At 42.4% G+C, this 24231-nt stretch overlaps 1 protein-coding gene across 1 annotated transcript in view; it reads left to right on the plus strand.

Annotated features, from left to right (window-relative positions):
- Positions 1-24231, plus strand: part of PRKCH (protein kinase C eta) — a 219263-nt gene that overhangs the window by 44908 nt on the left and 150124 nt on the right. The window contains exon 2 of the mRNA XM_078053787.1: positions 20033-20096. Within this exon, the coding sequence (XP_077909913.1) occupies positions 20033-20096 (64 nt within the window). The remainder of the gene's footprint in view (positions 1-20032; positions 20097-24231) is intronic.

Raw genomic sequence — 24231 nt, forward strand, 5'->3', positions numbered from 1 at the left:
CGCACAGGTCTCGGTGGGTGAGGTCACGTGCAGGAGGTGCAGCAGGCCCAAGCTGTCCCTTGGTGCTGCTCTCGTCCTGGGATTTCCCTATTTTCAGCACCCAGCTTGGTGCCTGGTACACAGTAGGTGCTCAATAAATGTTTCCTGGATGACTAACTGGATGAATGAGTGCTAACCCTTGTAAGAGGTTCTATGACTTGGAATCATTCTAGAAGGAATTCTGCCCAGAGTGGAATTATGTCCTGCTTGTGACTTTCTTGTACCAACTGCAAATAATGTGTTACCCAGATAGACGATGAGCTCTTAACCTGGGGTCCTTGGAGGAACCTCCAGGTGTCTGAGAGCCTCATGATGTGGGATGCTAAGTGAGGATTTTCTAGGAAAGGGGCCAGACCAATCTGCGACCCAACCAGGCAGAGCAGTAGTGCTTTAACCCGGCCTAGTCCTTGCATGGGCATTCCAGCGGGTTCCTGACACAGCCCACCCTTCACTCTTCCCCGGCTATTACCGGAATTCCCCAAATTCCCGAATTGCCCCCTCATTATGTAGAAAAAAAGAGAGAGAGAGAGAGAGAAACTATACTTCCAAGATGATCTTGCCTTCCTTTGATCCTGGGGTGTGTCCTGACAGGGCAGAAGGCCTCATGCTAATGTTCCTTCTGCCTCATGGAGGGAGGAGGAGGATCCTCCAGACGATTTGTAAGGAAAGACTATAAAGGCAGAGCCGACCTAACGGAGTCACCGCCCAGCAGACACACGTATGTTTATGGAATAACAAAGGAAGGATAACTAGGCCAGAGGTCAGAGGACTTACTGCTGATGTGCCTTCTGGCAACTCATGGAGCTCTCCTGTAGGTATTTTCCCCGGTAAAACGAGCACTAGCCCTAATTACCTCCTGGCCGTGGAGCTAACATGGATTCATAGCAGGAGTGTGCTATGGAGGTTGGAATGTTTTTATGATTTTTAAAAAAATTAAAGGTAAAAAGATATTTGATTATAAATGGTCATTTCTTCCTCCTAAAATAAAGTCATTAAAAATTTTTGCAGCCTTTGAAGGTGATATATTTGATGTAAGCATCCAAAGCACAGTTGATAATAATTGGTACTTATGGGGAACTGTTTGCAGGGTATTCAACAATGTATGCATGCATTTATTCATCATTTATCCCAAACACATGTGTATGTCCATCTACTCTGCACTAGGCCTTGGGAAACCTGCTTCAGCCCATGTTTCCTTTCGACACCCAGTCTGTGTACTTGGCCACAGGGTTTTGAATTTTTTATATCTGCTTTACTCTGAAGAACACTACTAGAATTTCCTCTGTGAAATACACCACTGACCTACTATTGGGGTAATTCCGAGGTTTGTAACCACTTCCTATGCACCCTATATGAATACACACTGAAACAGTGGTTCTGAAATTTAAGCCTGCATCAGAAGCACCTGGAAGGCTGGCTTGTGACGACGCATCCCTGCACCCCACCCCAGAGTTTCTGATTCACTAGGTTTGAGTGAGGCTAGACTTGGCATTTCTAAGAAATTCCCTGGTGATGTGGACATTGCTAGTTTGGGGACCACGTTTTGAGAAACTCTGCATCAGGAATTTTTTTTTTTTTTTCAGACCTAAGGTCCTTGGAAATGCTGCTCTTCCTGGGAAATTGGTGAAATTTCATTATGGTTAATGTGAATCATGTTTGTGATGTGGATTCCCTTTTTGCTTTGCTTCAGGAGTTCAGATTCAAATTTGTAGCTCAACTTTAATAAAAGTTAAATTGTTTACATTTAAACTTGGCCCCAGCCTTGATCTCCTCTTTGATTTTCCCCGTTCTGATTTTTTAGCTATTAATATTTTACAGTTTTGTTATACAACTTCTTGTAAATGGACTCTGTTGTGGAATATAATACATATTGATAAATATAACTGCAGTCATTGTTCTTTTCTTGGGCATTTGGCTTTCAAATGCACTCCAAAATATTATGTTTTAAGCGTTTAATGCATTAGCTATGGAAATAGGTTCTCCAGAAGGCTGGGATTATTGATAGCAACTAACCAGAGTGTATTGAAAAGAAAAAATTTGATAAGATGAGAAAGTTCTCAGTAAAAAACATAGTTTGTTTTTTTATAAAACGACGGGGGCATAGATAATATACAATGGGTATGCAAAAAATTATATGTATATATTTTTAAAGATTTTATTTATTTATTTGCCAGAGAGAGTGAGCACAAGCAGGGGGAGCAGCAGAGGGAGAGGGAGAAGCAGGCTTCCCGCGGAGCAGGGAGCCCAACCTGGGGCTTGATCCCAGGACCCTGGGATCATGACCTGAGCTGAAGGCAGACACTTAACTGACTGAGCCACCCAGGCGCCCCCCAAAATTATATTTTTTATTGAGGACTCTACAAAAGCAAATTATACAGTTGCGTAGGTTGTTGGGTGGACAGAGAAGGATGGAGTAATGAGAACAGTGAAGGAAGAAGTAATTATAGTGATGGCCAGACTTGAGTGGGCATCAGAGCCCGTCACTGGAGGACTGGATCATGGGCTGCTGTTTACTAGGCTTGGGCTGAGGGCCTGCATGTGTGAGATGTACAGCGGGAAACTCTGGCTTCGGGGGAGGGGGGGCGCTGGGCAGGAGCCGGAGAAGGCCCTATAGCTTTTACTCCCTTGGCATTGGGCAGAAAAATGAAAAGCGGGGCTGTCTTGAAAACCTGCTCTGAGTCCATCTATTTTTTAGCTGAGGCATTCCTATTCAGATTTTCTACAACTCTTTGTGAAATCAGATAGTGTAATGGGCATGATGTCATTCACATTACACAGCCTTGGCTTCAGAAAAAATACTCATTATGTTAGATGGTAGCTGGAAGCAGTTTGTAGCTGACTTCTCCCTGTCTCCCCTCTTCCTTCTCTTTTCCCCTCTCCCTCACTTTGTGCTTTTCCTCTACTTTACTTTTAACTTAAGGGAAAACACCCTACCAACCGCTTGTCTGAAAACAGGTGGAGAAAGAATACTTCTAAAATAAAGCCCTGTGGGGGGCGCCTGGGTGGCTCAGTCGGTTAAGCATCTGCCTTCAACTCAGGTTATGATCGCAGGATCCTGGATCGAATCCTGCATCCAGCTCTGTGCTCAATGGGGAGTCTGCTTCTCCCTCTGCCCCTCCCCCCTGCCCTTCTCTCTCTCTCATTCTCTCCCAAATAGATAAATAAATAAAATCTTTAAAAAAAATTTTTAGAAAGCCCTGGGGTGGTCACTGTGGACCTCCTCCAGGAGTGTGCAGTAACACAGAACGTCACAGTGGGAGAACTGGCTCAGGCTGGAGGTGCTAACCCTGTGCCTGGTGCGGGAAGTTAGGAACGGGACTATTTTAGCATCGTATGGTAATATTGCGTACACACTCTCAAAAGGTTAGGTATTCTTTGGCACTGCTGCCTCTGGCTTTCTTTTCATCCGTTTGGTGACAGAATCAGATTTATCACCCATCAATATTGTCGCTAATTCAGACTTTAATTTCTCTAAGAGTTACCTGGATTTAGGGCTCACTGAAGGCAATTTTTATTTAAAAGGCATTTTTCTTAAATAGGCATTTTAAGATAATTTCAGATTTACAGAAAGATTGTGAAGATAAGACAGAGAATTCTCATACATCCCCACACCCAGTTTCCTCTGTTATTACTGTCTTACATCAGTATGGTACATTCGTCACAGCTAATGAACCAATAATGATATACTATTCCTAAACCTCATAGATTAATCAGATTTTCTTTGTTTTTACCTAATGTCCCTTTTCTGTATCAGGATTCCATCCAGGATACTACATTTCATTGTCATGACTCCTTAGTCTCAAGGAGACTGTCATAGTTTCTCAGATGTTCCTTGTTTTTGGTGAGTTTAAAAGCTTGAGGAGTACCAGTCAGGTATTTTGTAGAATATCCTTCTATTTGGCTTTGCCTGAGGTTTCTCTTGTGGTTAGACAGGGGTTATGGAGTTTTGCGGAGGAAGACCACACTTAAGGTGTGGCGAGTTATGCCCCACCTCCTAGAGCGGGGTGGTATATACACATATTATTTGATCTTCTTTTGCTTTGGAGATTTGGCCCCTCCCCGCATTTATTTAGTCAACCATTTATTTAGGCCTGTGTGGACTTGTGAATATTTACTTTATACTTTAGGTTATATACAATACTACATTACTTTGTGGCTCAAACTCTTCCAGTTTTGGCCTTTGGGAGCTCTTTCAGTGTCCTTTTGTGGCATAACCCCATCGTTGTGTCAGGTGAACGTGATAACCACTACACTATGGACCTCCCACCCATCATTGTGGGATTTTTTTTCTTTAAACACTTTCTTACTCTTTCTGGCACTATAAGATGCTCCAGGCTCATTGTATATAGTCCTTGATACATTCTTGGAATCAGCTATTTTTTCAAGGAGCCCTGGTTCCTTTTTATCAGAGAATGGAATTTGAAACCAAGTTCTGGATGCTTCGATGTGCATGTTGTTCATTGCGTCCAGGTCCTCCCAGCTGACGGGAAAGAGATGTATGCATCTTAACTTCTGTATACGCACATATCTGTAAGTATTTCTAGATCTGTCCCTCTGTAGCTGTATTAAGCAAACCTGAGTTCATAGGGATGTCTCCAACTCCAGGGCAGTACCACGTGGGCCATTCCAGCCTCTCTCCCTTGTCTTCGGACTCCCACCACCTTCCATCCATCCATTACTCACAGGTGTAGTCAGAACGGTTAACTGGGATCACTCCCCCCATGCAACTTTAGCTAGAGTTCAGTGCTTCCTTTTGCCTCGAGTCTTCCCTAACGTCCGGAGTTCCTTAGGTCAGCACCTTTTCCCTCACTCCCTTCAATGAGGTGATTGCATACATTTTAATACAGCTGATTCTCATGTTTTGGTCTGCATTCCATCCCGGGATCTCTTGACTCTCTTTTTTAACGGCATGCATTCAAGTTCACTGTGCTGTGAAGTTTTAAGGGTTTTGACAAATGCTGAGTGTCCTGCATCTACCCTATTCCTACTGCTCTAGAAAATCCCCTGTGCTAATGAAGGCATTCTTAAGAATTTGGAAGTGCTGCTAGGTAGAAGAAATAGGAATAAATATTAGACAACAGTATCTTATAGGAAAAGGCTGTGGGGCCTTGTCATTTGCTGCTTTAAGAGAAGGAAACCGTGTAGGTTGGGTTTTCCATTTTGGTGAAACCCCCCCAAAGAGTCCTAGTTCAAGGTGTTTGAGTACCTCCAATTTAGATGAGGGGTGGGAAGTGGGTGGTGGCTGTTCTATCTCAGGTTTCTCTTCTTACTTCCCAAGCCCATCTATAGCCCCAACTCACCATTTTGTGTAACGTCCTGTTGAAAGTCCTACCAGCCTGTTGCATCTGAAAGCAGTTCTGGTTTTAATTTCACCTGATGTTTAGAAACTGCTCTGCTGTTAGGCTGTCACCTGGCTGATGCCCTGGTGGGCTTGCAGCTGTGGATGGAAACGAGTTCCTAAAAGCAGACAAACGTTGCTTTAGGAAGAAGGGGGAGAGTGGAGCAGGTGAACTTCATGAAACCTTCTTGGGTGGCAAATATGAATCCTGTCTATCAAAAAGACAAATGCTTTAGGATTCTATTCACAGGGTGGTGGGAATGGTAGTGGAGACCCTAAAACCCAAACCTAGTTTAACCTGCCAATTTATTCTTTTCCCTCTGGGTGACTGTACAATATGGTGGGGATAATGGTGCTAATCTTCTCCTCACTCAGAAGGCAATTGTGAGGATAAATGGGGGAAAAAAAAAGCGTGTGAAACTGCACATGAATATGGTGCCTTTCTGCACTCTCTTCTTTCTCTTTTACTAGTTCTGCTTTCTCCCAGCCTCTGAACATGGCTTTGGTCCTTGACCCTTTGCTCTTTCAACTGTACCTTCAGTCCTTGGGATCAGCTGTCTTGTGGCTCAGTCGTGCTTTTGTATGGGTGCTTTTGCCTGGCCCTTTGTTTTAAGTTTCAGACGCATCTATCTTTTTGCCAAACACTTCAACCTGAATGTCTCCTTACAAAATCAATATGTTTAAAAATTAAAGTTGTCCTCAACCAACTTAACTTCTAGACACTCTTACTTCTTGAACCAGGCTGTCTTAGAAGCTTTCAGTTACTGGAGCCCTTTTTGGCTTTTCATCATCTCAAATCTTAGTCCACACGTCATGCTGAACTCCTTTTGCAGCGTTTTCCTCCTGTCTCCTCCACTGCCCACCTGTACCATCGGAATAGACTCTTTAACTGTGCCCGCTATCCCCAGTCCAGTCTACTCCCTGCCAGGTTGGCTTCCAGCCTATCTTTTACTATTACTAGTCTCCTTTTTTAAACTTAAATTTGAACTCCACTTGGCATCCAAACTTGCATTTCTAGCTTTCCCTTCAAACTCAATTAAACTATGTAGTATAGTTTAACTAAACTACATGGTCCTTCCTGCCTCTGTGCTGTTCTCTCTCTTCCTATCTTGGCAGGGGAAATTGTAGAGGTGCTACTAAACTTGCAGGGGAAGGTACAGGGGTAGGGATGAACTATAACTTAGAACGAGGAGGACCTTTCCAACAGAGCTGCTAAAGATGGGATGGGTATCATGGAAGAAGTCTGTCTGTTACCTCCTGGTTCCCATGCCTGAGGACCCCATTAAGTCCTTATCTTCCTCCACCTCTGAAGCATGTGGCTTCTCGTCTTTTTTGAAGTTGCTTTCTCCCATGTCCATGACACCACACTTGGACAAGGCCACCCACCTCTCGGATTGCATCTCTGGGTCTTCTTTCTTCCATCTCCTAAGTGAATCTCCTCTCCTGTTGCTCCCATTCCTCTGCTCTTTCTTGAAAAGTTTCATGGCTCTTAGTGATCACCTTTTGAGAAAGATTCCCAAATAAGAACCCCAGACCTATCTTTATAGTTTATCTGTGTTTCTAACTTCTCGTCAGATGTTTCTATTTGAGTACCTTGTGTCCAAATTTGAACTCATTTCCTTCCTTCTAAAACATGTTCCTTCCCCCTGAGTTCCCTGGCTTGATTAATGGCAACAGAGGTTGGCAGACTTTTTCTGTAAAGGGCCAGACAGTAAATATTTTTGGCTTTGTGGGCCTTAAGGTCTTGGTCATAACTACTTAACTCTGTAGCACAAAAGCACCCACAGATAACATATAAACAAAGATAGGTGTGCTGTGTTTCAGTAAGATTTTACTTACAAAAATAGACAGTGGGCTGAAATTGGCCTATGGGTCATAGTTTGCTGACCCCTAGGTTACCCAGGTCCCACATTCAATATTTCTTTGCCTTTCTACTACTTCCGTTTACTATCTTCATGTGATATTTAATTTCTGCTGATTCTACCCTTATGAAACGTTTATTTCTAGAGCATAGTGCTTCCCCATTCATTGGTCTAGTAGACAAAATACCCCTTTTACATGTTACTGTCCATCAGTCTGCATAATCAGAAACCTCTAATGACTGCCCTTGGCCTGCATAATAAGGTTAAAGTTCTCCCAGTGCAGCTTCTTCTACGGTTTTGCCTCCGGCCTTCTCTTAGTCCTCTGAATGGACACTCTTCCACGTACACTGGTCTAGTTTGTGTTCTGCTATTTGTTCTATCTCTGCTCATGATGCTCTCCTGACTCACAGTGGCCTCCCTTTCCACTTATTGAAACTTGAATGTCCCCTCTTGATCTGCATGGTGCTTTTGATGTTATCCTTATCTTTTCCGCTGAGACTGTCCTGGGCTGTATTTTATATCTTTGTAGCCTTCCTCCTTCTCCATCTGAGGCAGCCCAGTAGATGGTCTGTGGACGTGGGTAATGGTCACACATTGAACTCTGTCTCTCCTCCAGATCTGCCCATCCCTTTAGAGTTCCTGTCTCAGTTAATGGCACCGGAGATCATCATTGGCCTTGGAGACTCTGTGACTGCTTATCTTTAATCCTCCATCACACCTCTGTTACAAGGTTTAGCTGCTTTTCCCTCTCCTGTTTCCCCGCCCCCCCCCCCCCCCCCCGCCCCACCGCCTCCTCCTCTCCATCCCCTCTGTTGCTGGCTTAGCTCAAGTCCTCTCCATTCTTCACTAAGACCACTTGACTAGCCTTTGAATGTGTATCTCCAGCTCCAGCTTCTCTCTGCTTACAACCTCAACACCCTTTCTGTAGGGACCTGTCATGTAGGTGTGATTCTGCAACACTGTTGATTGAAACCCCTCAGTGGTTTTCCATTGTCCTAGGGTAAGGGCTAGCTTTCCAATGTGCCATGAGGCCATGACTAATTGAATACGCTTTCCTCTCCAGCCTCATTTTTGGCCCATTTCATTCACACAGTCTACATTCAACCATATGTAACCCCAAAATGTCCTCTATGCATTTGTATACACTTCCTTCTCTAATCTACCTGGAAAACTATCTGAATTTCTAGGAAGGGTATAAATGTCCCTTCTTATGCAGAGCTTTCATCTCTTCTTCTCTCCAGAAGACCAAAAAGAATAAAGGTGTCATAAGATAACCATTGGGAGAGACACTTGGGCTTGATGTATTTTCTAGTGTCCCTTCAGAGTTTTTTAAAGTTGACCTGGAGCCTGAGCAATGAGCAATTAAGTAGAGAAGTTTATAAAACATCTTGAATACTTAAGTATGCTAAATATGTAGTTTTGACTTATTCCTTGCTTTGGTTTTGCTAGAACTTTTGCCTTCTTCCTCTATTATAATGGATAGTGAGAGTCAACAATGTAGAATAATTCTGGATTTATTTATATCCCCCCCCCTTTTAAATAACCTGACATCTTCAGTTTAAAATGTTAGGATAGGGGGCGCCTGGGTGGCTCAGTCATTAAGTGTCTGCCTTCGGCTCAGGTCATGATCCCAGGGTGCTGGGATCGAGCCCCACATCGGGCTCTCTGCTCAGCGGGAAGCCTGCGTCTCCCTCTCCCATCCCCCTGCTTGTGTTCCCTCTCTCGCTGTGTCTCTCTCTGTCAAATAAATAAATAAAATCTTTTTAAAAAAATAAAAAAAATAAAATGTTAGGATAGGGGCAGAGCAGGAGGGAATAATTATTTCATTACAAATATTTGATATCTGCCTCTTCACTCTAGAAAAGTAACATAACATCCATGGCAAAACTTACTAGACTCTCCATCTCCTGCTATTTCTCCTCTCTTGTGGCAGCTTCCCCTCAGAGAAGGAGGCTTCTTCTGGGGCTAACAGCTCTTACCAGACAACCCACAGAGGCTGTGGAAAAGGAAGGAGGCTGTGAGGCTGCTGAGTAGGATGACATACATCTCCTCCGGCCATGGTCAAAAGCTACCTGTCCCTTTCATCTAGTGCCTCATCCTGGCAAGGAGAGTGTATGTTCTCATTCTGGAAGGGTCTATGGAGCAGAAAAGAGAAGGGTTGAGATCATGAAGAAAGTGACCCTTTAAAGTGTTCTTTGATGTGGGGGATACCCAATATGGAGAAGGAACGCAATTGCTGTGGTTCTCTCTAGATTCAGAGTCTGCTCTGGTAGGAGGTCCTTGGGGACACCCTCCTGGAGGAGAAGGAAGGTGGCTTCTTAGTTTTGGAGGGTGCTATTTTGAGAGGCCTCTGCTCTTTTCCAGGGTGGGTGTTTGGCTTCTTCACGAGGACTTGGCCTCTTCCTTTTAGTCCATTAGGAGCAGCGCCAGCAGCTCTAGACTGCCTGGGGGCCTAGGCAGGTCCCTTCAGAGCCTCTGTCCTCCTTCACAAAGGAGGCATCAGGTAAACCTTCCACCACCAAATTAAACTCCTAAGAGCTAAATGGGGAGGACATGTAGTGGAGCATTTTGAAGAGCCTAAGGCAACTTTCATTTAATTTACATTTTCAGTCCCTCAGATACTGGAGTCAAAGATTGAGAGAGACACACCCACAACAGTACACCATTTCTCTCCTTAGCCCACTCCTTGGCAGAGGAAAAAAAAAAAAGTCCTCAGAGATACCCAGTCTTGACTATTCCTGATTTTTTGTTGTAGGCAGAAAAACTTTGAAAAATTAATTTTTTTTTTAAAGATTTTATTAATTTATTTGACAGAGAGAGAAAGAGCACAAGCAGGCAGAGAGGCAGGCAGAGGGAGATGGAGAAGCAGGCTCCCCGCCGAGCAGGGAGCCCGATGTGGGACTCGATCCCAGGACCCTGGGATCATGACCTGAGCCGAAGGCAGCTGCCCAACTGACTGAGCCACCCAGGTGCCCCTGAAAAATTAATTTTAATGCACTAGACATTTACCTTTGCCAGAAGAGACATCGTTTATGCTAGAACATAGGGGTAATTGGCTCTGAGTTGAAATAATTCTAAATTTAAATTTACAACAGTTTTGTGGGTATGTGTAGCTGGGCTGGTGAAAAGTTATCATGAGCCTTAAGTATGAATTTTAGAGACAAATTCTTTAGTAGTCTTCAAACCTCTTTACTTGCTCAGTGGAGTTCAGAAACCACTTCTGACTTGGAATGTAGAATTTAGATATGAAAGAGATTTAAAGGCTAGACCACTAGATGTCCTGTGACCAGAGCTGTGGTCACAGCCCGGGGCTCTTTTTCCCATCCCCCTCTTTCACCACAGTGGAGGGTCCAGACTTGGCGAGATGAGGATTTAATCACTAAAATAAAGATAATATCTTCCTTCACTTTCAACTTCAGTCAGATTTGATAAGCCCCACTTTTCTGTTCAGTGTTTGCCACCTGTTTCTGATAATTTTTAATCTGTGGTACTTCTTAGTGCGCCTTTAACTCCTAAAACTTACCTGATTGTTAGACGAAAATAGAAAATCAGCAGGGCTGTAGGATTTGCCTCGTTCACCCTCTTTTGCTCTAAACTCCTTCCCGCAGTGAGGGGACGCATTGTGTGTCTACAGCACATGACACTGACTCGGGTCCTCCAGGCAGCTGACTAATGGGTCCTGAGCTGCCCGCTGCTTTTCACCAGCCCCAGCACAGACTTGCCACGCTTAGCAGCTCCTGCCTCGTACCCCCGTAGGGAGCCATCTAGTGACATCATCAGGCTGGTCTGGGGCCATGCCCACTGGCCTTGGCAGTGAAGAGGTGAGCCTGGTACACCGAAGCCTGGCATTTGGCAGGGAGCACCCTCAGGTGCTGACGGCATGAGTCTTGCCTGAGTTCCCGAAGGAGTCTGGTGATGTGATGACCCAACATACCAGAAGCCCAGGCAAGCTGGCATCAGGGAGAGCAAAAGACTGTGGGCAAGGCTGCAGTGACCTATAGGCAGGCGCAGTCGCACACAGCAGCCTTGAGGCAGGCGCTATGGAGTCAATATGGGATCTTCCCCGACCTGGGTCTTGGCTTGGCTTCACTGTCGTGACCTTGGTCAATTCCACAACCTCTCTGAGCCTCCATCTTCCCCCATCTCTGTAGTGGTGCTGGTGATACTTACCTGGCGGGTGGTGAAGGTGAGAAACAGTGTAGGTTAGACCCTTAGCTCCTACACATTGATGAACTCAAGACATAATAGCTGTTATTTCTATTACTAAAGAACACAGCCACACACCTCCTTGTTGGTTATTGGGACAATCCTGTATTTTTTTCCACTAGGAATTAGAACTCTCATTCTTAAGCCCGATAGTTTCAGCTGGAAGAGAATTGTGAAATGCTTTATCGTGTTTTTAGGTTGTTACTTATCGCTAGAGCAAGACTTAGAAAAATTACAGAAACAAGCCACCAAGCCAAAAATCTGAATATCACAGATGTCTGGCTCAAGGCCCAGAGAGTCTAGGTGAACTTCTCCCTTTGCCCAAATAAAGGATTGTTTTTTCTTTTAATATGCTAGATCCCTCTGCTTATCCCAGGACAAGATGAATATTAAGTAGACAGAAGGTTCCTGTCTATGATCAATTCTAATGCCTTTTGTGAAGGGAAATGGTTGTAAATTATTACCAGTTAATTAAATGAGTGTTTCCGTTGAGTCCTGTGTGCAGGCTTTTATCCAAGCCTGTTTAGAATCATGCAACATCAGAGCTAGAAGGGTTTTTAGACAACCCTTTTATTTCATGGCCAAGGAGACAGAGTCAGGATGTAAGTGACTTGCTCAAGTGATGCCAAGAGGAAAGCAAACCTTAGCTCGGGGTACAGGGGGGAAAAAGGGGGTTCCTGGAGATTTGGTGGGTATATCATGTGAACAGAGCATGATTCCTAAGCAGTGGGCCCATGCAGTCCTTATGCTACTGGTATGCCTTGGTGCCATCTTGGAGCGCTTTTCTATTTTATGAAGTGCTGTCACATTTTTATTATAAGATAAAATATTATTCCTATTTTATAGGTGATGAAATTGAGGTGGTCAAATGAAACTTCCAATTCAATTCATTAGACCAAATCAATAGATATTTGGAGTGTTTACTTGGTTCAAGGAACTCTGCTAGGCCCTTTGGGGAACATAAAAGTGTCAGATCCTGCTGGAATGGAGTGTACAGACTTACTGCAAGTGACTGGATATAAGTATGTGAAATTTATCTAATTGTTCAAGGGCATAGATAAGTGTTAAGATAATAATCAAGATAGGAATTTTGAGACTGGAGGAATCAATGTGCAAGTCAAGATCTTCCTGGCAAAACTTTCTTCCTTCAGCTCCTGTGGCTGTGTCATTTTCGTCAGGTGCACTTGGTTACGCATCCCACCTGCAGCCCCAGGGAACTACTTTGGGAAATCCTGAGCACCTGGCAATGATCCCAGCCCTAGGAATAATTCAGTAAAGGTTTGAATGAATGGATAGGTGAAGAGAGATTTTCAAAGCAGAGACAACAGCATGAGCAAAGGTGTGGCTATGCCCTGGTGAGTAGACAGGCCTGACCGGAAGAGCAGGTTTAAAGAATGGAAGCTTGAAAAAGAGGTTTGGATAAATTAGTGGGGAGGCAGTGAAAAGAGAACCCAGACAGCTAGGTGGCCCACACAGCTAGGTGGAGCAGCTTGAATTTTATTCTGAAGGCACTGGGAAGCCAGAGGAGGCTTTGCTGGGGAAAGTTGATGAGAGTGGCACTTTGGAAAGGGTATCTGGGGCAGTGAGGTGTAGACTCTTTTTGTTTGTTTGTTTTTAATTTTGAAATTTATCAATTTCTTTTTTTGTTTTTTTGGTCGCTTATATATATCCTGTACTTGATGTCATATCTTGTACTTGGGTGTCATATCTAAGAAACCATCACCTAACCCAAGGTCAGGAAAATTTAATCCTTTGCTTTCTTGGAAGATTTTTACAGTTTTAGCTCTTGCATTGGGTCTGTGATCCACTTTGAGTCCATGTTTATATATGGTAAAAGGTAGGGGCCACCTTCATTCCTTGGCATGTGGATATCCAGTTGTCCTAGCATCTTTAGTTAAAAAGAATATTCTTTCTCCATTTAATTGTCTGGGTACTCTCATTTTGGTAATCCCTCCCTACCCACTTGTCCTATTTTCCTTATTCCCATCCCCGGGCAACAACTGATGAGTTTTCTATCAGTGTAGATTAGTTTGCCTTTTCTAGACAGAACGTACTCTTTTTTGTTTGATTTCTTTCATTCAGTATTCTTCCATGTTGTTTGCAGGCATCAACAGTTCATTCTTTTTATTGTTGAATACTATTCCAGTGTGTGGCTTTACCACATTTTTAAAAACTCCTGTGAGCATTTGTGTACATATCTTTGTATGGACATATGCTGTCTTTATTCTTGGGTAATTATTGGAGGGGAATGGCTAGATCAAATGGGAGGTATACGTGTAACTTTTTAAGAAAATGTCCAACTGTTTCCAAAGTAATAGTACCATTTTACAGTCCCATCAACAGTGTGTAAGAATTCCAGTTGTTCTGTATTTGTACAAACAGTATGGTTAGACTTCTTAATGTTAGCTATCCCAGTAGGTATATGTTGTTGTTGCATTGTGGTTCTCATTTGCATTTCTTCAAAGAGTAATGATGTTGAGCTTGTTTTTTGTATCTATTTGCCATCTGTATATCTTCTTTGGTGAAATGTGAAGTGATGAAATCCGTTTTTGGAAAAGTTGGATTGTTTGTTTTCTTATTATTGAGTTTTGCAAGTTCTTTATCCTGGATACAGATATTTTATCAGATATATGATTTACAACTATTTTCTCCTAATCTGTGACTCATCTTTCATACTCTTGACTGTGTCTTTCAAAGAGCAGAAACTTTAATTTTGATGAAGTCCAATTTATCATTGTTTTTCTTTCATGGATTGTGTTTTTGGTTTCGTATCTAGAAAAATTTGTCTAACTCAGAGTCCCCCCAATTTTCCCTTATGTATTTTTCTTGAAGTATTAAATTTTAAGTTTTCATTTAGGTCTGTGATCCATTTTGAGTTAATTTTTGTGTAAGTTACAAGGTCGGAGTTGAAGTTCTCTGTTTTGCATGTGGACATCCAGTGGTTACAGCACCATTTGTTGACTCTGAGTTTTTCTCATCTATTTGTGCTTTTAGAATGTCATTTTTAAAAAGTTCATTGCTTACTGAGTTTTGACGAGGGCCCAGGAGTTGCCCTCCTGATCCACAGAAGCGGTCTTTGGAGAGAAGGGTTAGTACAGTCATTCCTCCCTGAATGTCTGTTACAGAAAGCATGCTCAATATGTCCATTTCCATGTGAAGTCCCCCTAGCACTCTGGCCTTAACCCTGTTCTGTTGGACATTCTGTCAGTGCTTTAGATGATGACATAGCTACCGTAGGCCCTGGAGTCCATAAAGCTGAGAAGGAAAGTGATTTGAACCAACTGGATTTGGGATTCAGCAAACCTTGGGGCCTAAAACAAGCTGAAATTCTAGGGAAAAAACAGGAAGCTCCTAGGATTTGGGGCCTAATCACTACACAGGATGTGGGAAGCAGAGCCTTATGGGCCATAGAAGAGATGCAAAGGTTTTAGTTGATAACAAATTCAACCTGGGTCACTGGGCCTTCTCATAGTGCTCATGCAGTCTGTCGCTGCATCAGTAATGGACAGTGTCATTGTCAAGATCAAGGTTGGTCATAATCTTGCTCTCCCGTGAGGGTCGGGTTATACCTGCAGGCTGATGGTCTCTCTTCAAGGGCCTATGCCCTTAAAGGAGGCTGTGATTAAAGAGAGAAAATAGGGCACATCTGGAGGAAACTGATCAGAATGTTGGAAGGAGAAAACCATGCCCTATATGAAGCTGATGAAAGAGCTTGGGATATCCATATTTGTTAACTTATTTACTCATTAGTTCCATGAATGTTTCAGTCCTCTTATGTTCAAGGTAAGATTCTAAGGGATAGGACATAATGATTGCAACATGATATGGAGTCCAGCGATGGTCTCTAGAATGGTGCAGAGTTGCCCAACTGCTTCAAGAGGTCTAGGAAGATCTTCCTGTAATGATGAGTTTTGAGTTGAGTCTTTTTTTTTTTTAATTTAAATTCAATTAACATATAATGTATTATTGGTTTCAGAGGTAGAGGTCAGTGATTCATCAGTCTTATATAATACCCAGTGCTCATTACATCACATGCCCTCCTTAATGTCCATCACTTGAGTTGAGTCTTGATTGACAAATAGGAGTTTGACAATTAAAGAGAGGAAAGGGTTTTCCAGGCAGAAAGACTGCATGCCCCCAGGCCCTGGGCAATAAGTGTCAGACAGGTAATGTGTATTTTTCACAGTTTTGACTACATTCCCCAGTATGCTGTCTGACTGTAACCCGTTTTGTTGATCTCTCAGATTAAATGAAAAGACATGCCTCCCAGGGGAGTCGATAAGTAATTCGAAGAGGCTGGGGGTACAGGTGGTATATGTGTTTGGCATGGTGGGGACACAGCATGGAGGGCTATGTGCCAGGCTAAGGAGTTTGGACCTTATCATGGAAGGTGGGGAAACATGGAAGGATTTTAAATTAGGAAGTCACATGGTCAGATATTCATTTTTGAAAACTGTCATTGGCAGCAGTTGGGGGAGGGTGAGTCTGGAGACAGGAAATAGCTAGAAGGCCATTGCACTTGGCCAGGTGAGGCATGGTGGTAGGAGTAGGGAGGAAGAGGCAGGTTTAGGAGAGGCACAGAAAGTGGGTTTGATGGGATCTGGTAGAATTATATGTATGTGGTGAGGAGCCTGGGCTGCTGGGTCAGTGGTGGAGTCAGGACTGTGGGGTGTCAATTAAGGGAATATAGGATAAGAATTTGGAATCTCGGCATGTTGATGTATTGAATTAAAGGAACTTGTCTCAGTGGGACAAGGGGATGGAGACTTCAGAAAAGGTGCATATATAGGTTTGGGAGTGAAGTCTGTGCTAGAGACTTAGGAAATGAATATGACCCTGCCCCCTGTCTTTAGCCTGTACTCTTTTGAAGGTTCTGATATGTTTGTTTCTTTCTCTTACTTCTGTCCCCAAAGAATCTCAAGTTGGTGCTGAAATCATAAGGCTGAATCTTTCAATAGAAGAAAAAGAGGACTTAGCAAGATTTAAAGGCAACCTGTGGGAGGGAGGGTGGGAGGGAGAGAGAGAGAGAGATTGAGAGAGAGAGAGATGCTGGAAAGGAGCCTGAGAGAGAAAGAGAAGAGTGAGAGGAAGACCAGGGAAGAGAGTGTCCTGGAAGTAAGGAAATTCGTGGTGAAAGAAGCTGTGAGGATCAGAACTGCAGAGATCAGTGGAGATGAAAACAGACATATCTTTAGATTTGACAGTGGGACATGCCAAGGGTTGCAGGAGCCGCTTCAGTACCAGAGGGAGGCAGAAGGTCAGGCTGTAGGTGGCAGCATGGATGTTAGAAGGTATAGGGGGGAGGCGATAACTTTTTAAATATTTGACTTATCCTCTTTGGCTGCCAATTTGGATAAGTCTTTAGGTGCCGATGATAGGACACCCTACTCACTGGCCAAAGCAAAAGGAATTTACAAGCTCAAATAACTGAAAAGTCCAGAAGAATCAAGCAAGGCTTGATCTCAGTGTGTAAGTGATATCAAGATCTGGTCTCTTTCTGTCTCTCCGCTTTCTGTTCTTATCTGGCTTCCTTCTCCAGCCCAATGTGATGGCAGGAAGAGTACTGGACACTCCCAAGTTTATGTCCTTCTAGATAAAGTTCAGCAGAAGTGAGATCTTGTCTCTTTCTTGTAGATCCAGGATTCTTAATTGGACCTACCTGGATTTTGTGCCCAAACCTGAGCCAGTGACTGTGGGAAGGGAATAATGATTACTCAGATGATCGGATAGAGGGCATGTGTCTGCTCCTGGCTAGTCATCGTGGCTGGAGGAACTCAGTGCACTGATTGGCAAGGCCTGGGTCATGTGGCCAGTGGATCTGGGAACAGAATCCCAGCTGAATCATTGGGACTACCTGCAGGGGAGGGGTAGTTCTCAAATAAGAGCTGAAGTGCAGTTCCTGGAGGCTGGAATGGATGTTTTGGCTGGAAAGAAAATAGCCACCGGAGCTGTAGGGGAAAGACTAGGATCAGTGCATGGAAATTATTGGTTTCTACACTTCTGCTTTTAGAGAGAGATCTTTCTATGCACTGCAGGAATGAACGAGGCCAGCTGTGGAGGTAGCAAGTTGGCTGACACGGGGTTGGGCCGGGGGGTGGGGGAGGTCCAAGCAGTCACTATGAATAGATGCCAATAGCCCATCAGCGCTGAGTAAATGGAGGAGGTGATCTGGAAGGCCGTTTCCAAACTGTTTCTCTGTAGCACAGTTAGGAATACATTTTTATACTAAAACTCAGTATACCCTCAAAATGCATATGAAACCGCAAGCACAAGTTTCATGACAGAGTACTTTTCCTTACTACGTGACATGTGCATCTTTACTCTTCCAGAATCCCAGTTGTGTGCAACGCAACTCCGTTGTTTTCACGTCAAACTAATGTCAAACCTGCCATTCGTAACCTCCTATTCTAAGGTCAGGGGTTTAGGTGGCGTAGGCTTGAAGCTGGTGTTTGAGTCTGGCTTTTCCATGGTGATGGTGGCACTGGTCAAAACTGAGGAAGCAAACCTGTCCTGCTCGTGCGAGTTCCGGATCCTGCCGGTGCCAGAGCGGCTCCGGGCCGTGGGGGGGAGTGGCCTTCTTGTGGGCCTGCAGGGCAGTGTTGGAGGGAGGTTCGGCGCTGGCGTGTGCAGGAGGAGCTCGGAGGCAGCCCGGTAATCTGTCTGTCCGGAGGCTGGCCAGCAACGGCTTACGTTGTGAGGATGAATGTGTGTGCCTGTGTGTGCTCTCCGCCAGGCCTTTATATTGAAGATGAAGGAGTGGCTTTTAAAAATAACATATTTTTGACTTGAAACAAGTCAAGACAGAGAGTGGAGACAATTAGAGACTGACATCCTGTTTAGTCATCTCTCCAGAGAGCTCTATTTTCAGAACTGTTCCATAAAGGTTCACAAGTGGTATTAAGACAGTTTAGGGGATATTGTTAACTTAGCGGTTGTGATGTAAATAGCTGATTTGAACACTGGGGTGATCTACAGTGTGCTAACACCTTGATAGCAGATTTTGTGCAGAGGGATGGGGGCTTATAAGAATAGGCTATTGTATAGGTAAAGCTTTCTGAGTCAGAACGAAGCAGGCATCTTTTATTTTGAAAAAGTATGTAATCAGGGTGTGGCATTAAAAATATGTGGTGGTAAGGTAGGGGAAGGTCAATGCATTTTTTTCCCTAGTCTTTGTCACCTATGGGTACAGTAAAAACGGTAAATAGTACTGTCAAGGCTCTCTGAGCTCATTTGGTGGAAGCCATGGCAGCAATGCTGAATAGCGGTGTCACAGACTTTTGGATGAGAAGTGTGAAGCTTGGGGTGGTTAAGGACCTTGCCCAGAGTCTAGAACCAGCTGTGGCAGTCAGGCCGGAGGCCATGTCCTCGTCTAGTTTGGGCACGGTTGTGATTTGCATCTTCTTTAACTGTAATATTCTACCAAAAATGATCAGCTGTATCTGTACTTAGCTTCACTGGACCTTTCACTCTTTGAGGAAAAGTCAAAGGCAGAAATGGAGCCATGGGCTGAATCCGACAAGATTTTGACAATTGTAAACTCATGTATTGGGGTCCAAAAGAACCTCACAATCCAAGGCTTAGAGGTGTTCTTGGATAGTTCAAGGTTAGCACCCAACATGAAGAGGGCAGAGTCTGTCTACATGGGCTAGTGAGATCAGAGCAGATCTAGAGGGTGCTTCCTGAATCCAGAGGCGTGCTGTACCAGGACAGGACGGAACCCGGAGACGGCAAGCTGCTGAGTTTGCAGACTGGATGTCTCAATAGCTCAGTGCATAGATAAGAGCTTTAAGGGATGTTCATACTCTGGGAACAGGCAAGGGTCGTGAATGCAGAGCTCCTGAATTGCCTTCCCTGTGCTTGCTGAAGATGAATTACACTCAAGTGAAAATGGTAGAGATGGAGACAGAATTCTTCTCATACTTTTTGCTTCCTAAAAGGAAAGGTTGCAGTTGACCACCCACATTTGTTCATTACCTTGTATGTTGCCATTGTTTCTCTATTTCATACACCTGCCATGTGGTTATTTTTTTTAAGATTTACTTATTTGTGAGAGAGAGAGAGAAAGAAAGGGGAGAGAGGCAGAGGGAAAGGGAGAGAGAGAGAGAGAGAATCTCAAGTAGATTTCCTGCTGAGCGCGGAGCCCAAGGGACTGAATCCCTTGACCCTGAGATCGTGACCTGAGCCGAAATCAAGAGTCGGATGCTTAACCAGCTGAGCCACCCAGGAGCCCCCTACCTACCATGTGGTTTAATAAAATGTTGCTCTGATGTAGGATAGGGATATCTCAGGAACAATGACCAAGTTTACAGGTGCTTCTCAATAATATCACAAAGAGCCAAAATGGAAGAGAATAAAATTCAAGACAAGGGGAAACATTGAAAGAACTGTTTTCCTTAGACTTGCTTTTCCACCTTTACGGTTTCTTGTGTTTTCACTTGTTTCTTGCCCCTCTGCTATTGAATGGAAGACTTAGGTCTGATTGATGGCTGTGATTTGCATAGCTAGGCCTCTTTGTAAAGCATTATTTGAGGCCCACAAAAAGTACTTTAAAATTATAATATAACCCATAATTCTTTTCTCTTTCTAGGTGGATCTGGAGCCAGAAGGGAAGGTATTTGTGGTAATAACCCTAACAGGGAGCTTCACTGAAGGTAAGGATGAGTTTTGGGTGGTTTCTGGTATAAGTATAATCTAGTTCCTACTCAGTAGGAATTTCTAACATGGAAATTATAAAAAGAGCATTTTGTAAAAGATGCTTTAAAAATTGTTTTATGTTGGGTTGGCCGGTATTTAGTTTCTAATGATCTATTGGTTTGGATTGCCAGATTAAATATATTTGCTAAATCTGGCAATCTCATTATTTGTTTGACATACTGAGTTTTATTTTCTTCATCATCATCTTAGCTGAATTGGTTCTTGCCTCTTTTTGTTCATGTCTATCAAGTTGTATTATAGATTTTTGGTTTTGGGGCCAACTTTTCAGTTTGCCCTGAATGTGTTAAAAAATTTAAGGATCAGATTCTCTTTCTTATAATCTTTATCTCATCCTGCTTTTTAAGGGATTCTATTCCTCTTCCCCTGGTGCCACCCCCACCTCCCACTCCCTAATTTTTTAAAAAAAATTTGAAGTAAAATGTATGTACAGTGAAATGAACAGATCAGAAGTGAGGAATTTGAGTTTTGGCAAATGCATGTGGCCACGTCACCAGCACCCTGATCCAAGATAAAGAACATTTCCACCACTCTGAAAGTTCCCTTGTGTCCTTTCCCAGTCAGTCTCCTGCTGCCAGAGGCAATAAATGGGATGTTTTGTTTTATTTTTTTCACCATAGATTAGTTTTGTCTATCCTGGAAGCTCATATAAATGGAACTATGTAGTATGTTCTCTCTTGTGTCTGATTTCTTGTGCACAGCATAATTTTGGTGAGATCCACTCATGTCATTGTGTGTATCAGCATCCTATTCCATTACACACCCATTCTCTTCTTGATGGACATTTGGAGTCATTATGAATAATGCTGCTATATGCATGCTCATACATACACTTTTATCGAAGTACACTTTCCTTTCTCTTGGGTAGATTCGTAGTCCTGGAGTTGCTGGGTAATAGAGGAAATATATGTTCAACTTTATAAGAAACTCTCAAATGTTTTTCTAAAGTGGTTGTATTTTTATACTCCCACCAGCAATGTATGAGCGTTCCGATTATTCCATATCCTCCCCAACACTTGGTATGATCTTTCTCTTTAATTTTAGACAGTCTAATGGGTATAAAGTGATATCATGTGGTTTTAATTTGCATTTCCCTGGTGTTGAATACTTTTTCATGTGCTTATTGGTCATTTTCTTCCCAAGTGCCAGTTCAGGTCTTTTTGTTTTCTGAAATTTGGTTTTTCTTTTTGTTACTGATTTATGGTTATGTTTTCTAGATAAGCATCCTTTGTGAGACATTTGTATTATGAATACGTTCTCCCAGTGTGTGTCTTGCCTCTTCACTTTCTTAATGGTGTCTTTGAGCAGAAGTTTTAAATATCTCTGAAATCCAGTTTATCAATCTCTTCTTTCATAGTTTATACATTTTGTATCCTCTATAAGAAACCTGTCATAGGGTCACAGTAATATTGTCCTATTTTCCTTTAGAAGATTATAGGCTTTTATGTTTAGGTCTGTGTTATGTTATATTTAGGTCTGTGTTCCTTCTTAAATTAATATTTGTGTGTGGAGGGGTTGAGATTTCTTTTCCCTATGCTATAATCCAGTTGTTCTACTCCCTACCATTTCTTGAAGACTTTCTTTTTTCTTGGAACCTTTGTCACTGATCAATTGACCCTACTGTGGGTCTATTTATGAACTGTCTATTTTGTTCTGTGGATCCATTTGTCTATCTTTATGCCAATACCACACCATCTTCATTGCTGTTGCTTTGTAATAAGTCTTAAGGCTAAATAGTGAGAGTCCTCCAAATGCATTCTTTTTATTTGTTTGACTATTCTCCATATTTTAAATTTTGATGTCTATTTTAGAGTCAGCTTATCAATTTCCACACAAAAACCTAAATTTTGAATTGAAGTTGTATTGAATCTATCCATCAATTTGAGGAGAGCTGACATCTTAACAATCGTGAACATCTTCAAATCCATAAACTTGGTATATTTCTCCATTTACAGATGATCTCTAATGTCTGTTTTCCATATCAATACTAGCAATTCTATATAATCTTCAATATAGAGATCTTGCACATATTTTAAAAAACGTATTCCTAAGTATTTTAAACTCTTGTTGCTGTTATAAATGGCATTTTAAAATATTTATTTTGGAAATTGGTAACAGTATATAGAAAAGAATTTTTTCTTGATTTTGCATCCTATGACCTTAAGAAAGTTCATTTATTAGTTCTAGTAGGTTTTTCTTTCTTTTCTTTTTTTTTTGTAGATATCTTAGTATTTTCTCTGTAAATAATTATGTTGTCTATGAATAAGGCAGTTTTCTTTTTCTTTTCTAATATTTATGGCTTTTATTTCCTTTTCATGTCTTATTGTGCCCGGAGGCCTTGAGGACAGACCTCCTTGTCTCATAACTAGTTCTAGGAGGAAAGAATTTAGTCTTTCCCTAGTAAGTGTGATGTTAGCTGTGTGCACTTTGTATATACTTTTCATCACAATCAAGGAAATTCTTTCAAGTCCTAGTTTTCTGATAGGTTTAGTTTTTCTTTTCTTTCTTTCTTTCTTTTTAATCAAGAGTGACTGTTAAATTTTGGCAAGGGCTCTTTCTTTATCATGGACATGAGCATATGGTTTTTCTCCTTTGTTCTTTTTTTTTCCCCAGCAAGCAGCTAAATTACTGGCTATCACCTTAAAATTGTGAAGGCTTTTGAGAGTGGGGTTTTTTTGTTTTGTTTTGTTTTTTACTTTTTCCCCTTAATTCTTGGACAGATTCCATAGTCCTGAGACATCGTGTTCATTCGTAAGACATAACCAAGTTGGGGCTTCAGTGGAAAGCCTAAGGTGTTTGAAGTCCTCTTAACATTGTGGGACTTGGCCTTCAAACTCTCTCTCCTACAGTGGGAAACAGCAGACATCTCAACTCCTTTCTCTCAGCCTTCTCGTTACTGCTTTTGGTGGACTTCTCTGAGTGTCTCTTGTGTATGCACAGATTGGAGGAGTTTATAGATTGGGGGATTCTTCTCTCTGTGGCCATATCTTTTCCAGAATTTCTCTGCTCAATTTCCAGTCATCTGTTAGTCCTGAATCTTGTCATTTCACTCTTCAAGCCAGTAAAACTGTAGTTTTCTGCTTGAATTCTTTTCACTCAACCCTGTGCAGCCTGGGGAATATAACCTTGGGAGATGGCCTATAAATATGGATCTTGACCAGCACAATTCCCTTCTTTCAAGTGTCAGATTCCCTCCAATTTCTGTCCCTTTTTTGGGTGCTCTCCAGTGTTTTCAACTAATTGTTTTAAAATATATTTCTAGAGGTTTTAATTGTTTGTGGTGGGAGGGTTAGTCTATTAAAAGCCACTCTACCATTATTAAAATCCTGTGAAGACTTTTAAACACGTGGCTTAATGGTTTGTCCTTTTGGTGTTGGCATTTTGCAAATTGGTGACACCTTTGAAAATTGGTTTTCTCTCCTCTCCGCTGACCGTTATTCATGTGGGAGAGTTGTTTTAATGTTAATGTTTAATTTTTCCATCTGTTGTCTCAATTGTTGCATCGTATCTTTTTGCTCCAAAATTGAAATTAGCAGATATGTGGGATACTTGGACATGAAAAAGCTCTCCAGATTACGGTTTGGTCAGCTCAAAGACCTTTTTGTTTTGCTTGGTATCTTGTACGTAGAGGATTTGTGAGAAAAAGGAGTCTGTTGATAGCTCAAATAAAATATAATGTGGTATTACAGAACACTGTTGCTAGAACATTCTCACAGCACATGAAACATGGGCAAAACCATGGTAGAGACAAACCCAGCCATGAGAGAAGAGGCAGAGCAAGGAGTGGGTGAGATTCTCAGTGTGTTGAACTATCTTTCTGCAGTAAGTTACACGGGACCGGTGGAGTGTGGCTGTGCACAGTAAACCAGGTGTCATTATGTGACTTCCTTTTTTTTTAAGAGTTATGCCACTTTTCAAGGGCTAAATTGTATCAAGGTTCTGTCTTTAATTGTAACACTGGAACACTGGGACTGGAATCCATATGGATGTTCTCATTACATTAATTTATTAGTGTTAGTGATAAGAAAGGAATGCCAAATATCACTAGCGGTGAGTTCTTACCAGGTCATTGCA

This window comes from Halichoerus grypus, chromosome 8 (assembly GCF_964656455.1).
Source record: "Halichoerus grypus chromosome 8, mHalGry1.hap1.1, whole genome shotgun sequence".
In the NCBI taxonomy this organism is placed as follows: domain Eukaryota; kingdom Metazoa; phylum Chordata; class Mammalia; order Carnivora; family Phocidae; genus Halichoerus; species Halichoerus grypus.